Source organism: Tubulanus polymorphus, chromosome 3, assembly GCF_964204645.1.
Source record: "Tubulanus polymorphus chromosome 3, tnTubPoly1.2, whole genome shotgun sequence".
Taxonomy (NCBI): Eukaryota; Metazoa; Nemertea; class Palaeonemertea; order Tubulaniformes; family Tubulanidae; genus Tubulanus; species Tubulanus polymorphus.
The window spans coordinates 3967842-3985155 of record NC_134027.1 but is presented as its reverse complement, the minus strand read 5'-3'; the positions used below and the strand labels follow the sequence as shown (position 1 = coordinate 3985155).

Below are 17314 nucleotides of genomic sequence, written 5' to 3'. Positions count from 1 at the left end.
GTAAATTAATGGGATTCGAACCCAACGTTAATTATTCTCCACTGGATGTGATGTAACTAGTAACTCCTCGCGGATAGGATCTAACCCACACTACCATTCTGTCAAGTTGACACCCAAGATTCAGATTTCGTGAAGATTTTTCTCCTGTCTGCTGTCAAAAGCTGTTTTTATAGAGTTGCTGTCAAGGTAAAGAAAGCCAACAGCCTTTATTAAATGTTCCCTATGATAGACAGAGGGTCATATTTGTATACAATTCGTTTTAACGTTCGTTAAAACAAATTCCTGAAATGTCAATTCGAAGCCGAAAAAGCGAAACTTGAATTGAAAGAAATCGGATCGAATACATTTTAAGCTCCCACCAAACCAACCACGTCTTAGCTTTTCATTTCTTCGTAAAAAGTTTCACGTTATTCTTTTTTATTTATAAGGTTAGCCACAGATATAAACAGTGGTTAAAATGGGAACCGACGATGATGTTATGATTGACTCGCTACGGAAGCTGAAACTGGCGGACAGCGGCAAAGATAAAGAAGTAGCCGAAAAATCGTTGAATCACTTCATACAGGTGTTGACTGCGGATGGTTGTGATCGGTCGGTAGTCGGCAAGAATCTGATCGGACACGGTTTACTATCCGAGATACGTTTACTTGTTGAGTCCGACGTGTGCGTGGAAAAGTCCGCTCAAACTGTGGCCGAACTCGCGAAATCAGCGACTGTCCGTGAAGAATGCGTAAATGAAGGCCTGGTGCCGTTGTTCGTCGATTATTTCCCGCACGAAGATTTGGGAATTTGTACGCAGGTTTGTCGAGCGTTGGGGAATATTTGTTACGATAACGACGTTGGTCGCGACGCGGTCGACTGCTGCGACGGCGTAGAGAAATTATTGCAGTTGTTGCGAAAGTATTACACGGAAGAAACGAATGAAACACTGACTAAACTGCGCATGATGGGCTGCGGTTGTTTGCTGAATTTGACGAACACGAACGAAAGCTTACAAGAGAAAGCTCTTGAACTCGATTCGTTGCAGATATTGGATGAGTATATTCAACGCTACGGAGATGATGAAGATCTGTGTTCGATGATACTGTTGGCGTTGAGCAGTCTCGTCGATTCCGACGTCGGAAAACTCACGGCGAAATCGAGTAATATTCCGATGTCGGTCGTCTCTTTATGGCAAACGCGTATTAATAGCGAGCTGGACGATGCCGTTTTAGAATTTTTGGCGAATCTCGCCGAAAATGATGACATAAAAGTGCAGTTAGCACAATCGGAACTGATGAATAAACTGTTGAATTGTATCAATAAGAATCGCGATGAAAAGGATGACGATGCGCAACAAGTCGTGCGTCTCGCCGCCGATCTCGTCATCCTGCTGCTTACCGGAGATAAAAGCATGGAGATTCTTTACGATAACGGAAAGGGTTTGATTTTTGAAGAGACTAAAAAGTGGCTGTCTTGTTCGCACGATCATTTGAAAATGTCCGGCGCGCTGGCTATGGGAAACTTCGCTAGAAGCGACGTACATTGTATACAGCTAGTTAAAGATGGAATCACCGAGGAACTTTTAAACCTTTTGAAATCTATCGAAGGCGATGCCAAGTCTAATGTTACCCTTCAACACGGCGCTCTGAGCGCGCTGCGTAATCTATCCATACCGCCGGTTAATAAACCTGTCATGGTTAAATCCGGTGCCTTGGCGCATGTGTTAAAGCTCGTTGATTGCGACATGACGCCCGTTCAGTTTAAATTACTCGGATTTATTCGCATGACTATCGACGGGCAAGAAGTGGCCGCTAACCACGTCGGTGCGAATGAAAATTTCTTGAAGCACCTGGTTAGCTGGTGTAAAGTGGAGAGTCACGCCGGCGTTAAAGGCGAAGCTAATCGACTTCTCGCGTGGTTGATCAAAAACTCGAAATCGACGGAAGTCATGTCGCTGATTCTGAAACACGGCGGTCTACCGCATCTGGTAGCGATGACGTCATCCGAACATCAAGTGATGCTGAATGAAGCATTGTTAGCGTTGACGCTTCTATCGTCGTGTGTCCTCGGCTCAATGGCTAATGATATGAAAGAATTGGAACTAATTCCATCGCTCATGTCTCTATTATCGCTGGAAGCATATCCATCTGAAATTGTGTTTAATACTTTAATGCTTGTTCGTTTATTATTGCATTCCGAGGTATTGACGCAAGTATTTATGGATGTGGGTCTCGTTGAGTCGTTGCAATTGTTAAGTCAGTGCGAGGATAGCAAGGTTCAAGCTAAAGTTCACGAAGTCCTCGCTATTACCGGCCCACATTAGCAGAATCTCATTCCAGCAAAAATACATACAAAAAATATATCGTCACAAAAATTCCTTTTAAAACATGAAAAGATGGGTACAATCAAATTTGATATTGATACTGATTTCAAAAGTGTATAAACCAGTATGATATTGTTTGATTATTTTATTATCAAGAATCAAATTGAATTGCTTAATTCAGATGTAACTGAGAGTGCGTTTTAGTAATACTAGTCAGATAGAATTGCATTTGATCAGAGACATTTTTATCCGTTTCTGATACTGCTTTCATTCTCCTCAATGGAACATGCTTAAAACTGCCCTGGTTTCAATTCTTGACGATTATTCATATTATCATATTATGATAATTGTCTGGGAGTTGAAAATAACTTTTAACATGAATTATGATAGTACTTCATAATTATGAAGTACATTGATTTCTTGGTTTAGTGGTTGTATCTTTGAAAACAAACTGCATGAGCTGGTCTCTCTTCTAAATATTGTAGTTGTTGTCAATATGTGCCGAGGTGTTTTATGGAATTGTCGCTTACCCGGTATATGAAATGATTGAATCATCCAGGAAATTTAAGCAGAAATAGCATGAATTTCATTCGATTTCCTCTTTGATATTTCCATTCGCTGTAATGATTTTGTTGTTCTAGTGATAAGCTATTATTGTACGGCTGTTTAATATGAATTGATGTTCTCTGATTCGTGAATCCTTCGATTTAACTGAAAAATGATAATCGTTGCATTTTAATACTGAAATAACACAGAATTAATTACATGTTTTAAAATGAATGAATATTGGATTGATATGGTCTCTTTCTATCTAAGTGTTAGATTTTTCTAAACTATTTAAATGAACCACTGATGTAACATCATTGTACTATTGTTGTACAGTATTTCAAAAGTCTTGTGCCATAATAGATTTGATTATTAGATATATTGTGTGAAAACGATATTCAGGAATTTGTGATGCAACCCTTTGCTTAATCTGATCCACCAGTGTATCTAAAATACCGGATAAATATTTTTAACGATATTCTGTGATAAATGTCATATGAACGTGTAAATGGACGTTTCTCGCTTTATGGTGTTTTAATGCAGGTGTATCGTATGACCTACAATAATGTTTAGCATGCTACGATCTGTTTGTTGTAAATCAGACGGCTTTTTGTCACGAGGAAGTGAAAGAATTTTGAATATTTTATTATGTGATACGATAAAACCATTGCTTACAGTCCGTTCTGTATCGAAATAAATTGTGCTAAATGATGGAAATATTTTGTTTTGTTATAACCCTCGGAAATTGTACATTTTGGTTGAAACATCCTGGAGTTTTAGTACCTTATCTCTTTATTTGACGGAAAATCAAATATTGCCCCTTTCACGAAGATTTCTATTAAAAAGGAAACCCTATCGTTGGAGATGATTTGCTCTTTTTCACGAGGAAGATTTTGTCCATTCGATGTCTCTCTTGAAAATAGATCTGTGGTTTGAATGATAAACATTAATTTAGGAAATTTTGTACAATAGCACCATCTTGATATCGGATATCATACCAAAGAGTCATTTGAGTAATTTCATGCGGTAAAGTGACGTATGTATTTCATTCGGTGTATGCACACAATTTTTCAAAATCTATGTCTCAAAACCCATCATTTTACACATCAAAATTAGGGAAATTATATTAGAATCATTTATTTAAAGGTATGACTTGGTGCCGTCTCCGCCATGTCGTGGTTACTCCTTGTAATTTGATATAAGATATCATCATCAAAACTATAGGTAAACTACGCGTTGGTCTATCAAGCTTAATGATTCTTATGTAATTACAACAGTTTTCTGGGAAAGACCGTAGTCATCACTAAACCCCGGATTCGTTATATAAGGTTCAATCCAATTGGTTATATATCAGTATGACTTTCTCCTCTTTGATTTCATATAATAATTTATAGTATATATGAATATAATAAGTTGAAAACCCACTACAAAATCTAAACGTCTTAAAACGAATTGTATTTGTAAAAAAAAATATATATATATATATGAAAAGATACGACGTTTCGAACTGTCACTAGAGATCATCGTCATAGGGGAAATTTTAATCTTTTAAATTCGACTTCCTGTTCTTCACATCAGAGTGTGACGTACTTTGAATACTATAAATCTATGTAAAAAATAGGTGTTAAAATTTTCGTTAAAACAAGGCGTCTACAGAAGCAGGGAACACGTATATGCGTGTGTTTTTCTAAGAAATAATTTCTGTTCATCTGGGCGATGTTTCGAGGCTCGATTCAGCGCAAGCAGTGTCAGTGCGGCTGTTGCAGGCTGAAAATTGATTCCCATAGATACGGAGAGAATCTATTACCAAAGCCTGTCATCCCTGATAGTGACACAGCAGTGGACTCTTCTCATGCTTTATAAGGACTTACTATTCGCAAATTTGATTATTAGATATACTGACTGCGTTAATGCGATGGTGCCGGCAAATTACCACGACAGGATACGTCATTAGATATCGAAGCCGATCCTCGATGAGTGTTCTCCTGAAAGATCAAGGTAGAGCTCGCAAACTGTCGTAACTTATAATTCATGAATTGCGATTTGTGTTTGGCATTTACTTCGCATCAGTTTTTTCTTTCTAAAAGAAAACTAATAAATCATGGATTTCTATCATTATTTTGTTGCATCAATCAAAACTTTCGAAAAATTGATAGAAATTCTCTCTTGCATTCATTGCATTTATTACTAGTTGTACATGATGTTTTCTTATAGCCTAGATCTAGCGTGTGTTTTTGTTGTTTAATGTCAGCGGTGATAATGAGCCAACAAACGCCACCTGCTCCACAACTGGCCACCACCACCACCACTGCCACCAACAACCCGGCGACCAATCCTGCTGCTGCTGCCGGTACCAATCGCCCTGCAGCCATCGGTCATGAATCCGCCAATAAAAGATGTTCGTCGCAAATGCAACAGATGGGTTATGCCGTCGGCAGGTAAGAAGCTTCGAATTACTATATTTGATCGCGTCCACTGAGCTACACCTTCGTTTACTTTAAGAAAAATTAATCAGAAATGATTGAAATCATTGAAAATTTTATTCAAAACATATTTCGTAAAAAAAACCTCTAAAAACCCCACCGGGTTGTCCCGGCCCGACGGTCGCGCCGGGCACAGGAGAGGAACTCGGCCCAAAAATTAATTAGATTTGATCTAAGATGAATCTGACTGTGCATGTTGTTCAGTGTATTGTATAAAAATAGCTATCCATCCATTCAGGAAAAAACCAGACCGAGTCTCGAGCACCGTTGGCGTTTTGTGCTATAGGAAAAATATAGCTAATTGCTTGGTCGGTATTTGGCGGTCGTTAGTATTGCCAGTCTGAGTCCACGGCCTTGAGGTTAGGAAATCCATGCGTGTCCTTAGATAGACGAGACGAGACCGAAAGCGTGTTGAAAAAACATTTTTATCAAGTATTTTTCGTAAATTCAGCATGGCAGACTACCTTATAACTGGTGGCACTGGATATGTACCGGATGATGGTTTAACTGGGGCTCAATTGTTCTGTAATGGAGACGGTCTCACTTATAAGTAAGTAATTAAACGTTGTCGTTGTTGGTTGTTTGTTAAAAATGAATGAAGAAAACAGAAAGGTGTGGATCGTATGGATGATTACATCCTCCCACGGCAGGGAGGGATTCGAACCTGATGGCATCGCTACACTTAGCCACAGCACGAACCCCTGCCACAGTAGACCGGGTGCGCATGAACATGCGCAGCTTTGCCGCATTATGAAAACTTGCGGCACCGATCAGATTGCTCGTTGACGTTTTATAATCGCTGAGGTAAATTTCAATCATGGAAGAACTATAAACGGGAAAACCCGGGCTAAAATAAAACGGGATATCTGATTGGCTGATAATGACATCATCTAGTGTGCAGGGTTTCTCGATGCCATCAGGTTATGAATCCCTGCCGGGAAAGGATGGGACGATTATTATGTGATATTAGAAACACTCGGATGGGCTTTAACCTTGTTGTTGGTGTGTTCAAAATGAGGAGATAATATTGTTCGTTATCTACAACGAAATCTAAACCCACGGCAGGCCAGGCCCAGGGGCTTGTCTCGTCGTAGAAATTGTGGAGTCTTGGGATGCTATTACTTCAACAACACATTTCAAATGACTGAACGAAAGGCCCGCCCTGTGCGAAACTTTATTCATCGTCTTAATTATCAATTGATGCGACTGTTTTCGCCCAATGATATAACGAATCCCCTCTTATTTTTTATCTACACTAAACCAAATGTCGTGAAACTTAAAGTTCCGTTATGCATTAGCGATACCAGCAAAACTCTCTTTAGTCAGCGGATATCGCTGACATTAAATCCTGAGGAGATATTTGGGTATATTTCTCATGGTTGTACTTCCCACTTATTATAAATATTAATTTTGTTGCCAGATCTGTTTATGGTGTTAAAATAAGTATCCAATGTTGTCAATAATCATATAGAATGGAATTATAGTTGAAACCAACTTCGGCAATCATCGCTGGAGGTGGTGTTTGGCTGTCCTGATTTTGGTGGGTAGGGTTAGTTTTGAGGGTTAGGGTGAGGTTTAAGGGTTATAATTAGTTTAACATTTTCAGTCTTGGTATTTAACTGAACCCAGGCTATCTCAATTCATTATCAATTGAGTTAACCCCCGGGTTAAAGAAAATACCAGTCTATAAAACCGGGTCCGGGGTTTTTATGTTGATTACTTCAATCATATCAAAAAATATTTTGGATTATGAATTTATGTAGAGTCAATAGTTAACTTCCATAGGCATTGAATTATATAAAAGGGTATTTGAGGTGGGTTGATATTGGTTGAAGGGCGGTAATAGATGCTCAAAGCTTCGTCCCAAAAAAAAAAGACAGCTCTAGAATTAACCTTTATGAGTGTTCTCATGTAGACTGTCATACCTGTGATGATCATTTTTTCTCATTTTTACAGCGATTTCCTCATCTTACCTGGATTTATTGATTTTGCTGCAGATGAAGTGGTAAGTCTCGTAGGTGTGGTGAATCAAATCAGCTCATACCAATAATAAGCTTCTTTGACGATTTGATAATACTTTGATATCATTTATAATTGCCTTGATTGTGTTTTTTTTACTTGAAGTAATTGAAATAACTAATGTATAGTTGTGATTAGATACTAAATTGTCAGAATATCTAGACTCGTTCGGGCCACCCACTCAGTATCCTAGCTCGAGACGAGCAGCTGGCTGTTGGATGATGATGTGATGTCTGATTTTGATTCATTTACCGGTATTTCTCGTTTATAACAAAATGATACTTTTTTTTTGGTGAAAATGATTTACAATCAATGTTGCATCCCGACTGTGGATCAGTGTTCATTTCTATTTGATTTGATTAAGATGACAACAATTCATTATGTTTTTCATTTACTTGAGTTCTATTCAACGTGGTCACATTTCAATTTTGATTCTTATCAAATGCACATAGGTACCATTTTTATGTTTACCTGTAAATACAAGAAGTATTATGACCTTTTGAGTAGCATGATGTTTTTTTGGCTAAAATAGACCTACTCATTCGATGAACACTTCACTAAGTTGCTAACTAACTCATTAATTAATCACTAACTGACATGGATTAAGCACGTATTGGTATAGGGTAGGTTCAGAACGATACATAGATCACGCAACGTTTTATTCTGCTGTCACTGTAGCATCTACAAGAGGGAGCTGCGCAAATGTACTCATCAGTACAGTCACCTTGTTCTAAAGAATGTCCTTGTTTTCTTCATCACAAGGAGGTAAAATCAATTCTCAGTACATCCGTCTTGTGTTTATTTCTATCCATGTGTCCTCACTTGCCAGGGTAAAGCATTGAATGGTTTCCAGGGCCTTATGTCGGTAACTTTAAAGGTTATTACCGGGTCCCTACATTCCTTGATTCCCTAAATAATCTATCCAATAAGGCGGTTATTGTATAAGAAACTGAGTTTAGGAAACAGTGTAAACATTAAAACTTGCTTACAAAACTGCCAAATTAATGCTTTATCAGCAGTTTCTTTAAATTTTCTCCTGTCCAGGAATGTTCAATCTGTAGGGACCCTGTATTTGCTGGAACTCATTTAAGAAATTACTTTAAAGGCACTACGAATTCCCTTCTTTCAGATCTTTTTCGAATGCGTAGGCCGAGGTTTTATTTCAAATCATATCTCGGGTGAATGTATAGGTTTCAATTGTATCGCTTTATAAGGTATATTTGTACTGGAACAACGTGAATGTTCCGTTGGTTACTGTGGTAGGGTTATCGGAATCCTGATTGGATGATATCCCTGGTTCGTGAGGATATATTTCAGTTCGTCTCTCTGTAATAATGTAATTCTTTTGGGCAGTGTTTCCAAATCATTAGTAGAATATCCCATAAAAATCATCAAGCTATGTTTTGAGTAGCACGATTACCACCTGTCCACCTTTCTCTAAAATTGGTGTTTCGTCACTTTGTGTTTGTCTCATTTCAGCTGAGTACATTTGCGATGTTCCTGGTGCTTTTTGGAAACATTGCCTTCAAGTGTTCTTATTTCCATGCTTATAACAGAGGACCATAGATCATGCTATAATTAACTCCAATAAAATGTTGTCATATATTGTTATTCTTTTGTCAAGCATCAATTGTTTAGCATTTCAGGATATGAGTGAAAGTTAATATTATTAGATATTTTCATAATAGCGCTGTGCACACAATGGTTGCATTTAGATATCCCTCGATTTATTAAATGGAATCTATGATACTTGTTGTCATCGGGTTTAGCATTCTGTGTGTAAGATGTATAACAGAATTTCATTTTACTCTCTGATTTGTGTTGTATCTCAGCTGTCGATTGTATCGCTATGATGTATACATATATCCAGTTTATATAGCTGTTGGGTATGACTTGCCTTCCGTCCGTACCCACCTACAGCGCTCCATACGCGATTCTACATTTATGCCATTAAATGGTTTCCATGGCAACCCATTTCCTAGATGTGCTTGTTGACGGAAAAATACGTTTTATTTGTGTACCGTTGAAGAGTGAAAACTGACAGCCAGTTATAGATTATTTCAAGTAGTTCTAAGCTATAGAGTAAATATATAATACATCAGCAGCAATATGTATCCATTGTGCTTGCTTTTAATTGGATGAGTGATTTCAACCAAGTTTTTAAATTGTTCTCTCGTGCCCTGGTGTACTAAATATATACGCTTTCATATTTCAGCTTGACTTATATTAAGCATGATGCTTTTTTACAATGTTGTTTTAAAGTTAGTTATGCATTATTTTGATTTTATTTTTACAGGATTTGACATCGGCATTGACGAAAAAGATCTCACTAAATGCGCCTCTAGTCTCATCACCGATGGATACCGTCACAGAATCACACATGGCCATAGCAATGGCGGTACGTAAAAACTGTTGATGAAGGAATTACCTTTAATACTCAGGGGCTGCTTCTATCCATGACCAGTCTTACAACTCAAAAGACCAGTATTTAAGATTTAAGAACACTTATAATTTTTTAGTCATGTAACTTTAGGAACCATGTTATTAGCTGCAATGCTCAATTGCTCAAAACAGTCTAGAATTTCAAGTACTTTTCGAGATTTCGTCGGCCATACTTTTTACTGCACATTTCAGCACCTGTTTTCAAAATTTTCTCGGATTGATTCACGCCTGCAGTGTTTGCATTCTCATGGATAGAAAGCGTCCCTAAATTGTCTTCCAATACAGTATAGCTTGAACCCTGGATCCATGCCTGAGACTATACTACAATTATTTTATCGTACAATAGCCACTAATTGGGGTATGAACTTCATATGTCTACACTATTGATATTGACAGCATTATTACATATTATGGATTTATGGGTTGATCACAGGTACACTGATAAAGGGCTATCGATCTGATGTCTCTATATAACAAAGAACAATCATTTCGAGGACGAATGAATGATTAGAAGTGATTGAGATATTTCATGTTAAACATAGTCTAATACTAGTATTATAATAATGGATAGGTGAATAAGTCAGCTATATCAATATCTTACCAGTAGATTAGCTTTTATTGTGTTAATTAGAAAGGTTGACTTATTGTTCTCTTCATTCACTGTAATTTGTATCCCCTGGCTTTAACAGTAGTCCCCATTTCCTGGCTGACAAGGAGAATTTGTTTATTTCTTGATTGAGTTTATTGGAAGTATTACATCGAATAATGCCTGTAACCTCGGGCCTCATCGTTAGATCACACTGCTTTACCAATCCATGATTTTCTGCTCATGATTTTATGTATGACTTATCAATCAATAATATCTATAAATCATCTTGCATATTCTAGTTGTGTGGCGGTGTTGGCATAATTCATCATAATTGTACTGCAGAATTCCAAGCCAATGAAGTTCGTAAAGTCAAAGTAAGTTTAGAAAATACGTAATCGGTTAAATTTCATAGATGCTTTGGTGTAGCCTAATGGTCTTACTGATTTTTTGAACTTTTTAATAGAAATATGAACAAGGTTTTATAATGGATCCGGTTGTAATGGGACCAGAGCACACGGTCGGCGATGTGTTTCATCTAAAAAGGAAACATGGGTTTTCTGGTTTTCCCGTCACACAAAATGGTCAAATGGGTCAGAAACTGCTCGGTCTCGTAACACAACGCGATGTTGATTTCATACACAAGGACCTGTATAACACTCCGATTAAAGAGGTATGTCTGAAATATGATCAGGATCAGTGAGAGAATGATTCCACTGTTCTGCGATAAATGGTTCATTTTGCATCAACTGACTTTCAGGTAATGACGAAGTTAGAAGATCTTGTGGTGGCTCCTGCTAATGTTACACTCAAAGAAGCAAATAAAATATTACAGAAAAGCAGAAAAGGTTTGTAGTATATAGGCCTCCTTGTCTAACGCCTCATAGAATATAGCGAGGAGTTTGTTCAGTTACTAATTAAAATGTATTGCATATAATTCCACAGGTAAATTACCAATAGTGAATGATAATGGTGAACTAGTGTCGATAATAGCCAGAACTGATTTGAAGAAGAATCGGGAATTTCCATTAGCGTCCAAAGATGATAAGTATGTTATTCCTATTTTTTTGCCTGTTATATAAATACAAGTGTGCGATGATTTTATTTGCTAAGAGTCGTTGGATGAATATTTCAGGAAACAGTTATTAGTCGGAGCAGCTGTCAGTACACATGAAGAGGATAAACACCGACTTGATCTCTTAGTGCAAGCAGGAGTAGATGTGATTGTCCTTGTAAGTTACAATTTAATGTTATTGAGATTTTTCCTTGAGCGACCTTGCCCAACTGTTTTACATTGATTTACGTAATATGATTATTTCATTATTTCTTTGACCCGCTAAAAATTGATTTGCGTTATAATAGTTAGAAGTTTTCCGTTAAGTGCAGCAACATCACATCGTATTTTCCGAGAATATAAATGTATATTTGTTTCTGCTGTGAGGGTGAATATGTATATTGTTTGTATTGTTGCGTTTTGAGGATGACTATCGCCACCCACGGCAGAGTAAATATACCGAGTTAGGCAACGTCGGTCAGGGTGGGGTCGTTTATGAAGAACTACTCAAGGTAAACTGTGTACCATTTCAGTGTATTGTGCACTAGTACTCTCTTTATATACATCACATCAACTTAGTAAGCAATTTCACGGTTCATCATGCTATGCCAAATGGCGAAGTTAAGTTTGAAATTGCAGCAGAAAGCAGCTGACCCGGGATTGATATTCGGTTAATTCTTTGATAAATGAATGTAATCTCACTGTTTGAGTAATGAAATAAAATTGGAATGAAAATAATGTTAGATTAATACTATTTTATATGACAATGGAATTGGACATTCCTCTTTACATAGTCACTGATAGTACGTCATGTATAGCCAGCCATACGTGTTATTCACTACACTATTGTGAAGGCACTGTTGTTATCTATGGTAGACGATATTATTTAACTCTTAGAAAAACACCTACGTAATTGTCATTTGGTTTGAGAGTTTTTCCTCAAGTAGGAATGCTCAATAAAAGCCCTCATTTCGTGTTGTGTGATTGTTTTCTGAGAAAAAAAACCCAGAATTTTGTTTATTCTTTGAATATTATTCCTGTATATGACAATAGACTTCACTTTATATTGATTAATGAAAAGTGCAATTTGAAATTACGTTGAAAGGTGTTGAATTATGTTGAAATTTCAATGTTTTGGATGAATGTTGTGTCCTTTCAGGATTCATCTCAAGGAAACTCAATTTATCAAATCAACATAATACGATTCATTAAGTCCAAGTATCCACATTTACAAATCATTGGTGGAAATGGTGAGCATAATCAATAATTGAATACAATAGTCGACATTTATTCACTTTTGTTGTTACGAATGTTACATTGTACTTAGTTGTATATTTTTGATGTTATTTAGTTGTGACTGCAGCTCAAGCTAAGAATCTAATAGATGCCGGAGTGGATGGTTTACGTGTTGGAATGGGAAGTGGATCTATATGTATTACACAAGAAGGTATGATAGATTAGACGAAGAGATACGCAATATCCGTGTATGATGATGACGAGAGAAATCCCACAATAACAAAGCCAAAATTGAAAAATTCTATATCAGAACGATTGTATTTGAGGAGCGACGTTTCGGCTAACAACTGTTAGGTGTACTGATGATGGCTAACAGTTGTAAGCCGAAACGTCGCTGCTCAAATACAATACAGCTGTTATTGTGGGATTTCTCTCGTCAGGTATGATAGATATTCTGCAAAAATATACATGAAATTGATATTTAAAGACTAATTGTTGTATTTTCGAAGTTGGATTATGGTTCCATTTTCGTCTAACACTTGATTTTTTAGTAATGGCTGTTGGTCGACCGCAGGGAACTGCTGTGTATAAAGTTGCTGAATATGCTCGTAGGTTCGGGGTACCAGTCATTGCTGATGGAGGAATTTCAACAGTTGGTCACATTATCAAAGCTCTCTCATTGGGAGCCTCTACGGGTATGAGCTAAATTTGCTTTTCAAATTATCATTTTGTCGCATATCAAGTTTCGATGACTTCTTCTGTTTTGTTTCTTAAGTGATGATGGGTTCGCTGTTAGGTGGAACGACTGAAGCTCCTGGAGAGTATTTCTTTACTGACGGAGTCCGTTTGAAGAAATATCGCGGCATGGGATCATTAGACGCCATGGATTACAAAGGGTCACAGAGTAGATACTTCAGGCAAGAGTTGAATCTTACATTAAGGCGGTACATTGTTCCATTATATTCCATTCTGTGTGAAGTGTTTCTCATTGACTAATTCTGGCCTCACATGCCAGGGCATGATGGTTTTTTGAACGTGAAAATTGATGATACAATATGCTGTTTGTTAGATTTGGTCAAATGATAAAAACAATGCATATTCTTAAAGAGAACTTGCATAGATAAAATGAGCAACCCTGGTAAGTGACTTTAACATATTAATCACTGACATTTTTGTCTCAGAAACATTTTAATTAGGCATTTAATGGGTTTCAATTGTTTCTGAAAAATACCTTAAATTAACAGGTAGCCCATATGCTTTAGGTGTGCTCATGTTTCTGAGACGTTGAGTTTTCATTTACAAGGCGTATTGCTTGATTTATTGCCTTACCTTATTGTAATAATTAAGTCACAGAACCATTTTACGCTGCTCTTGTAATGGAATATGATGTGCTTGTGTAACCTGCTATGCTTTCCTTTCACCATTACTACCAGGTATTTACATTGTTTTCGCTGCATTCAATTTCATTGAAAAATGTGTTGAATCGGCTTGTTCTAGCTGCTTGCTGGTGGAATATTTAATTCATGAGTTTGAAAATATGAAAAGATAATACAAATGACTGATTCTACTGTAAGTAAATTATGTTATTATGTTGTTTTAACAGTGAGAATGATAAAGTCAAAGTAGCTCAAGGCGTAGCTGGTAATATCGTCGATAAAGGTTCCATTCACCGATTTGTGCCGTACCTAGTTGCGGGAGTTCAACATGGATGTCAAGACATAGGTGCCAAAAGTTTATCTGTTTTAAGGTAATTTGTTATTGCGAGCGACTGACCTCAGTTTGGTGAAATATATGTACCGATATGATAAAGTTTTACTGTGAGACTCTGATATTTGCAGGTCAATGATGTATTCTGGAGAATTGAAGTTTGAGAGGAGATCTACATCTGCTCAAGTGGAAGGTGGTGTACATGGATTACATTCGTAAGTGTAAAATGTTCATTACTTAATATGAAGTTTTTGTTTAATTTGCCGCATCATTCTTACATGATGCACGATCTCTTTTATTCTGCTTTCAGCAGCAGTTATTGTATTAAGTTTTATCATCAATTTTAGGTATGAGAAGAGGTTGTATTAATGAACAGAACAGAATTGATCGAAGGACTCCTACCGTCCCATCCTGCAATCAGTGCATTTAGACTAATACACTTAGACTTACTTTTTAAATGGAAGAAGAGGAGTGCTTGCGAAGACTCTCATTAGCACGAATCAACTAATGTTGTAAATACATATTAAATTTGTATAATCTTTCAGTATTGAGGTTGCCATACATTCATATGTTATTTCTTTCCTGTTTAACACGAGTATCTGTACTCCTAATGGAATATTTGTGCCTTTTAGTTGCATTCTAATGAATTTTCTACCACTTCCGTGGATAAATGGACTCTGTTGACATCTAAATAATCAAGTTCTATGTTAATAGCTAGTTCTGTTATCGATGTTGTTATGTGTCTGTGACACATGATATAAGAATTGATAAATCTATTTCAATGTTGATGTTTATTGAATGAACGATTACTTAGAAATACTGACAAAAAGCCAAATTGTTTCAGCCATAATTGAATCTGTTGATCATGAAAGTTGTTTAGGGAATTTGATGGATTTTGGTTAATTGTTAATGCGTGTATTGTTTGTTTAATGTCTGTAATATGAAATTGTTCAATAATTCGATAGATATAAAACATGGATAACCAGAATCATGGATCATTGAATTTCTTTCACTAAGTTCTAAATTTTATGTTTCCATCTGCTGGAACGTCTCACTAGGATACAATCTGGATGTATTATATTATGTGTTACCTCAAATAATTTTGAATAAAGAAGCCATCTCTTGTTTAAATCAGTTTTTGTATTCATGGATGATTCTTGTTGCTTATCTTACAGTAGGAAATCCATAATTCCCCGACCCTTCACCAAAAGATTCCTGAATGTAATTTGAAATATCCTCAGTGGTCTCTTCTTATCAAGCAGTCACAATGATATCAATATTAGAATTAGGTGCCACAATGGTCCGTTATAAGGAAAATGTTATTTTGGTCACAGATCATGTGTTGCCTCAAATGCAATCATCACCAACAAAGACAGGACACCAAAAATTTCTCCATTTTCATGTCAAAAATGTCATAATTCCCTGATTTTTCTTGGGGACAAACATCCAAATTCCTTGATTAGAGTTGTATATGAAAATGTATTTGGATTGCTCATAGTCGGACTGCAGAAGAGTAAGGTTGGTTGAGAATTACTATAGGGTGACTTCATCTTTATAAACAATTCATGGAAAAAAGATGTCGAGTTTCCTTGCCACAGCGACCAGTATAAAGTACATTTATTCAAAAAGTTGAATGGAATTGATTTATTATGAAAGATCAGAAACATTTCTCAAGACACATGTACTACAGCTTTAGTATCCTTGACTTTATTTACAGGTATATATACACACTCATTTCGCAAATGCTTAGGATCCTTTTACCATGCCAATCCTTTGCCTTTCGTCAATTTCTTTTTGCTGTTCTTGTTGTGCATATTCTGTTTATGTTTTTTAATTTTCCGCGAGTTCATCCATGGAGGATAATGTCCATTTTTATCCAGAAGCGTTTTGCTGCAGCCATCTTTGGATTTGATACTTTTTCGTTCCAGTTGGACTTCGGTTAAGGCTAAAAAAAGCAAATAGAAGCGATTCGGATAAAGTCTATTTAATTCGGCATAATTCAAGATACCAATTCATGTAAACTGCTTAAATGATGCATCTTATAGATTTGTATTGATTTATTTCAGAGAATTATAGAGGTTGGTTCCATTGCAAGTGGAATCCGCCCCAAAGTCAAAGTAGTGCTTGAATATTGTCGCCTAACCACAACTAAACATACACGTATAAATCCATGCACTATTTTCGAACATCTGATTGGGATCGAGTTCTCAATGGCTACAGTACGGTAGTTGCTAGTAGTACACGACTAGCATATGTGATACGTACCTTTTTGTTTAGCTTCGGACTTCTTCCGAACTTGCTTTGCATCAACAACTATTCAGAAAAAAAATCGTTTATCATTATTTCTTAACGTTTACACAAAATTTGACTCAAAGATGAAATAGAAAGATAAATTACCAGTATACTGTTGATCTTTCATCTCAACATCTTCTGAACCGGGTTGCCTGGTAGGAAGAGCAGTTTCTTCACCGAGTCCAAGTTCTAAACATTTCTTCAATCGTTTCAATTCCTTCGGCGCATTTTTCACTCGCTTTATATTTCTCATTTGTCTCTTTCTCTTACTACGAATACTCTTTGCCATTTTATTTTAGGCCCCTACAAATGAAAAAGGTTAGGACAGGTTTCATCAAAATTCTCTTTCTGGAAATTCTGTGAACAACCATCGTTTGCGTCATAAAAACGAATATTTAATCGATTTACCCGTAAATGAATACATATATTCTTATCTTAACTTAACATCATTACCAGAAAGCTACCAGTTTCATGTACATTACCTGTTTTTTTATAGAAAAAATGAAAAATCAGAAGAAATACGTCGCATGTGTTGTTTTTCCGACTAACCCACCACCTGGTGGAGGTCCACATTTCCTGGCACGGAGGTTCACCGAAAGTACTAAATTTAAATTAACTTCAATCAACTAAATTGTTTAGTATGT

At 36.6% G+C, this 17314-nt stretch overlaps 3 protein-coding genes across 6 annotated transcripts; 2 read left to right on the top strand and 1 right to left on the bottom strand.

The window, feature by feature from the left end:
- The first annotated feature begins 90 nt into the window (after positions 1-90).
- On the top strand, positions 91-3559 carry LOC141901928 (rap1 GTPase-GDP dissociation stimulator 1-like). The gene is made up of 2 exons (XM_074789512.1): positions 91-186; positions 429-3559. Exon 2 carries the CDS (start codon positions 458-460, stop codon positions 2303-2305), a length of 1848 nt encoding a protein of 615 aa, XP_074645613.1. The 5' UTR covers positions 91-186; positions 429-457; the 3' UTR covers positions 2306-3559.
- A 1168-nt stretch (positions 3560-4727) lies between these two features.
- LOC141901927 (inosine-5'-monophosphate dehydrogenase 1b-like) lies at positions 4728-15509 on the top strand. 4 transcript variants are annotated; one of them, XM_074789509.1, is made up of 18 exons: positions 4728-4849; positions 5066-5289; positions 5786-5884; positions 7291-7339; positions 8032-8118; positions 9650-9751; positions 10684-10758; positions 10848-11054; positions 11142-11229; positions 11327-11429; positions 11517-11613; positions 12595-12685; positions 12787-12882; positions 13223-13366; positions 13447-13588; positions 14275-14418; positions 14510-14593; positions 14726-15509. In XM_074789509.1, the coding sequence occupies exons 2-18, from the start codon at positions 5096-5098 to the stop codon at positions 14745-14747; spliced, it is 1824 nt and encodes a 607-aa protein (XP_074645610.1). In that variant the 5' UTR covers positions 4728-4849; positions 5066-5095; the 3' UTR covers positions 14748-15509. The 4 variants fall into 4 exon arrangements, with proteins under 4 accessions (XP_074645610.1, XP_074645609.1, XP_074645611.1 ...); XM_074789508.1 differs by having other exon boundaries at positions 4767-4849; positions 5103-5289; XM_074789510.1 differs by lacking the exon at positions 8032-8118 and having other exon boundaries at positions 4769-4849; positions 5103-5289.
- A 508-nt stretch (positions 15510-16017) lies between these two features.
- On the bottom strand, positions 16018-17258 carry LOC141901942 (protein LLP homolog). The gene is made up of 4 exons (XM_074789545.1): positions 17153-17258; positions 16776-16973; positions 16644-16691; positions 16018-16323 (listed from the first exon to the last, which is right to left on the bottom strand). The coding sequence occupies exons 2-4, from the start codon at positions 16957-16959 to the stop codon at positions 16136-16138; spliced, it is 420 nt and encodes a 139-aa protein (XP_074645646.1). The 5' UTR covers positions 16960-16973; positions 17153-17258; the 3' UTR covers positions 16018-16135.
- Positions 17259-17314: the final 56 nt, after the last annotated feature.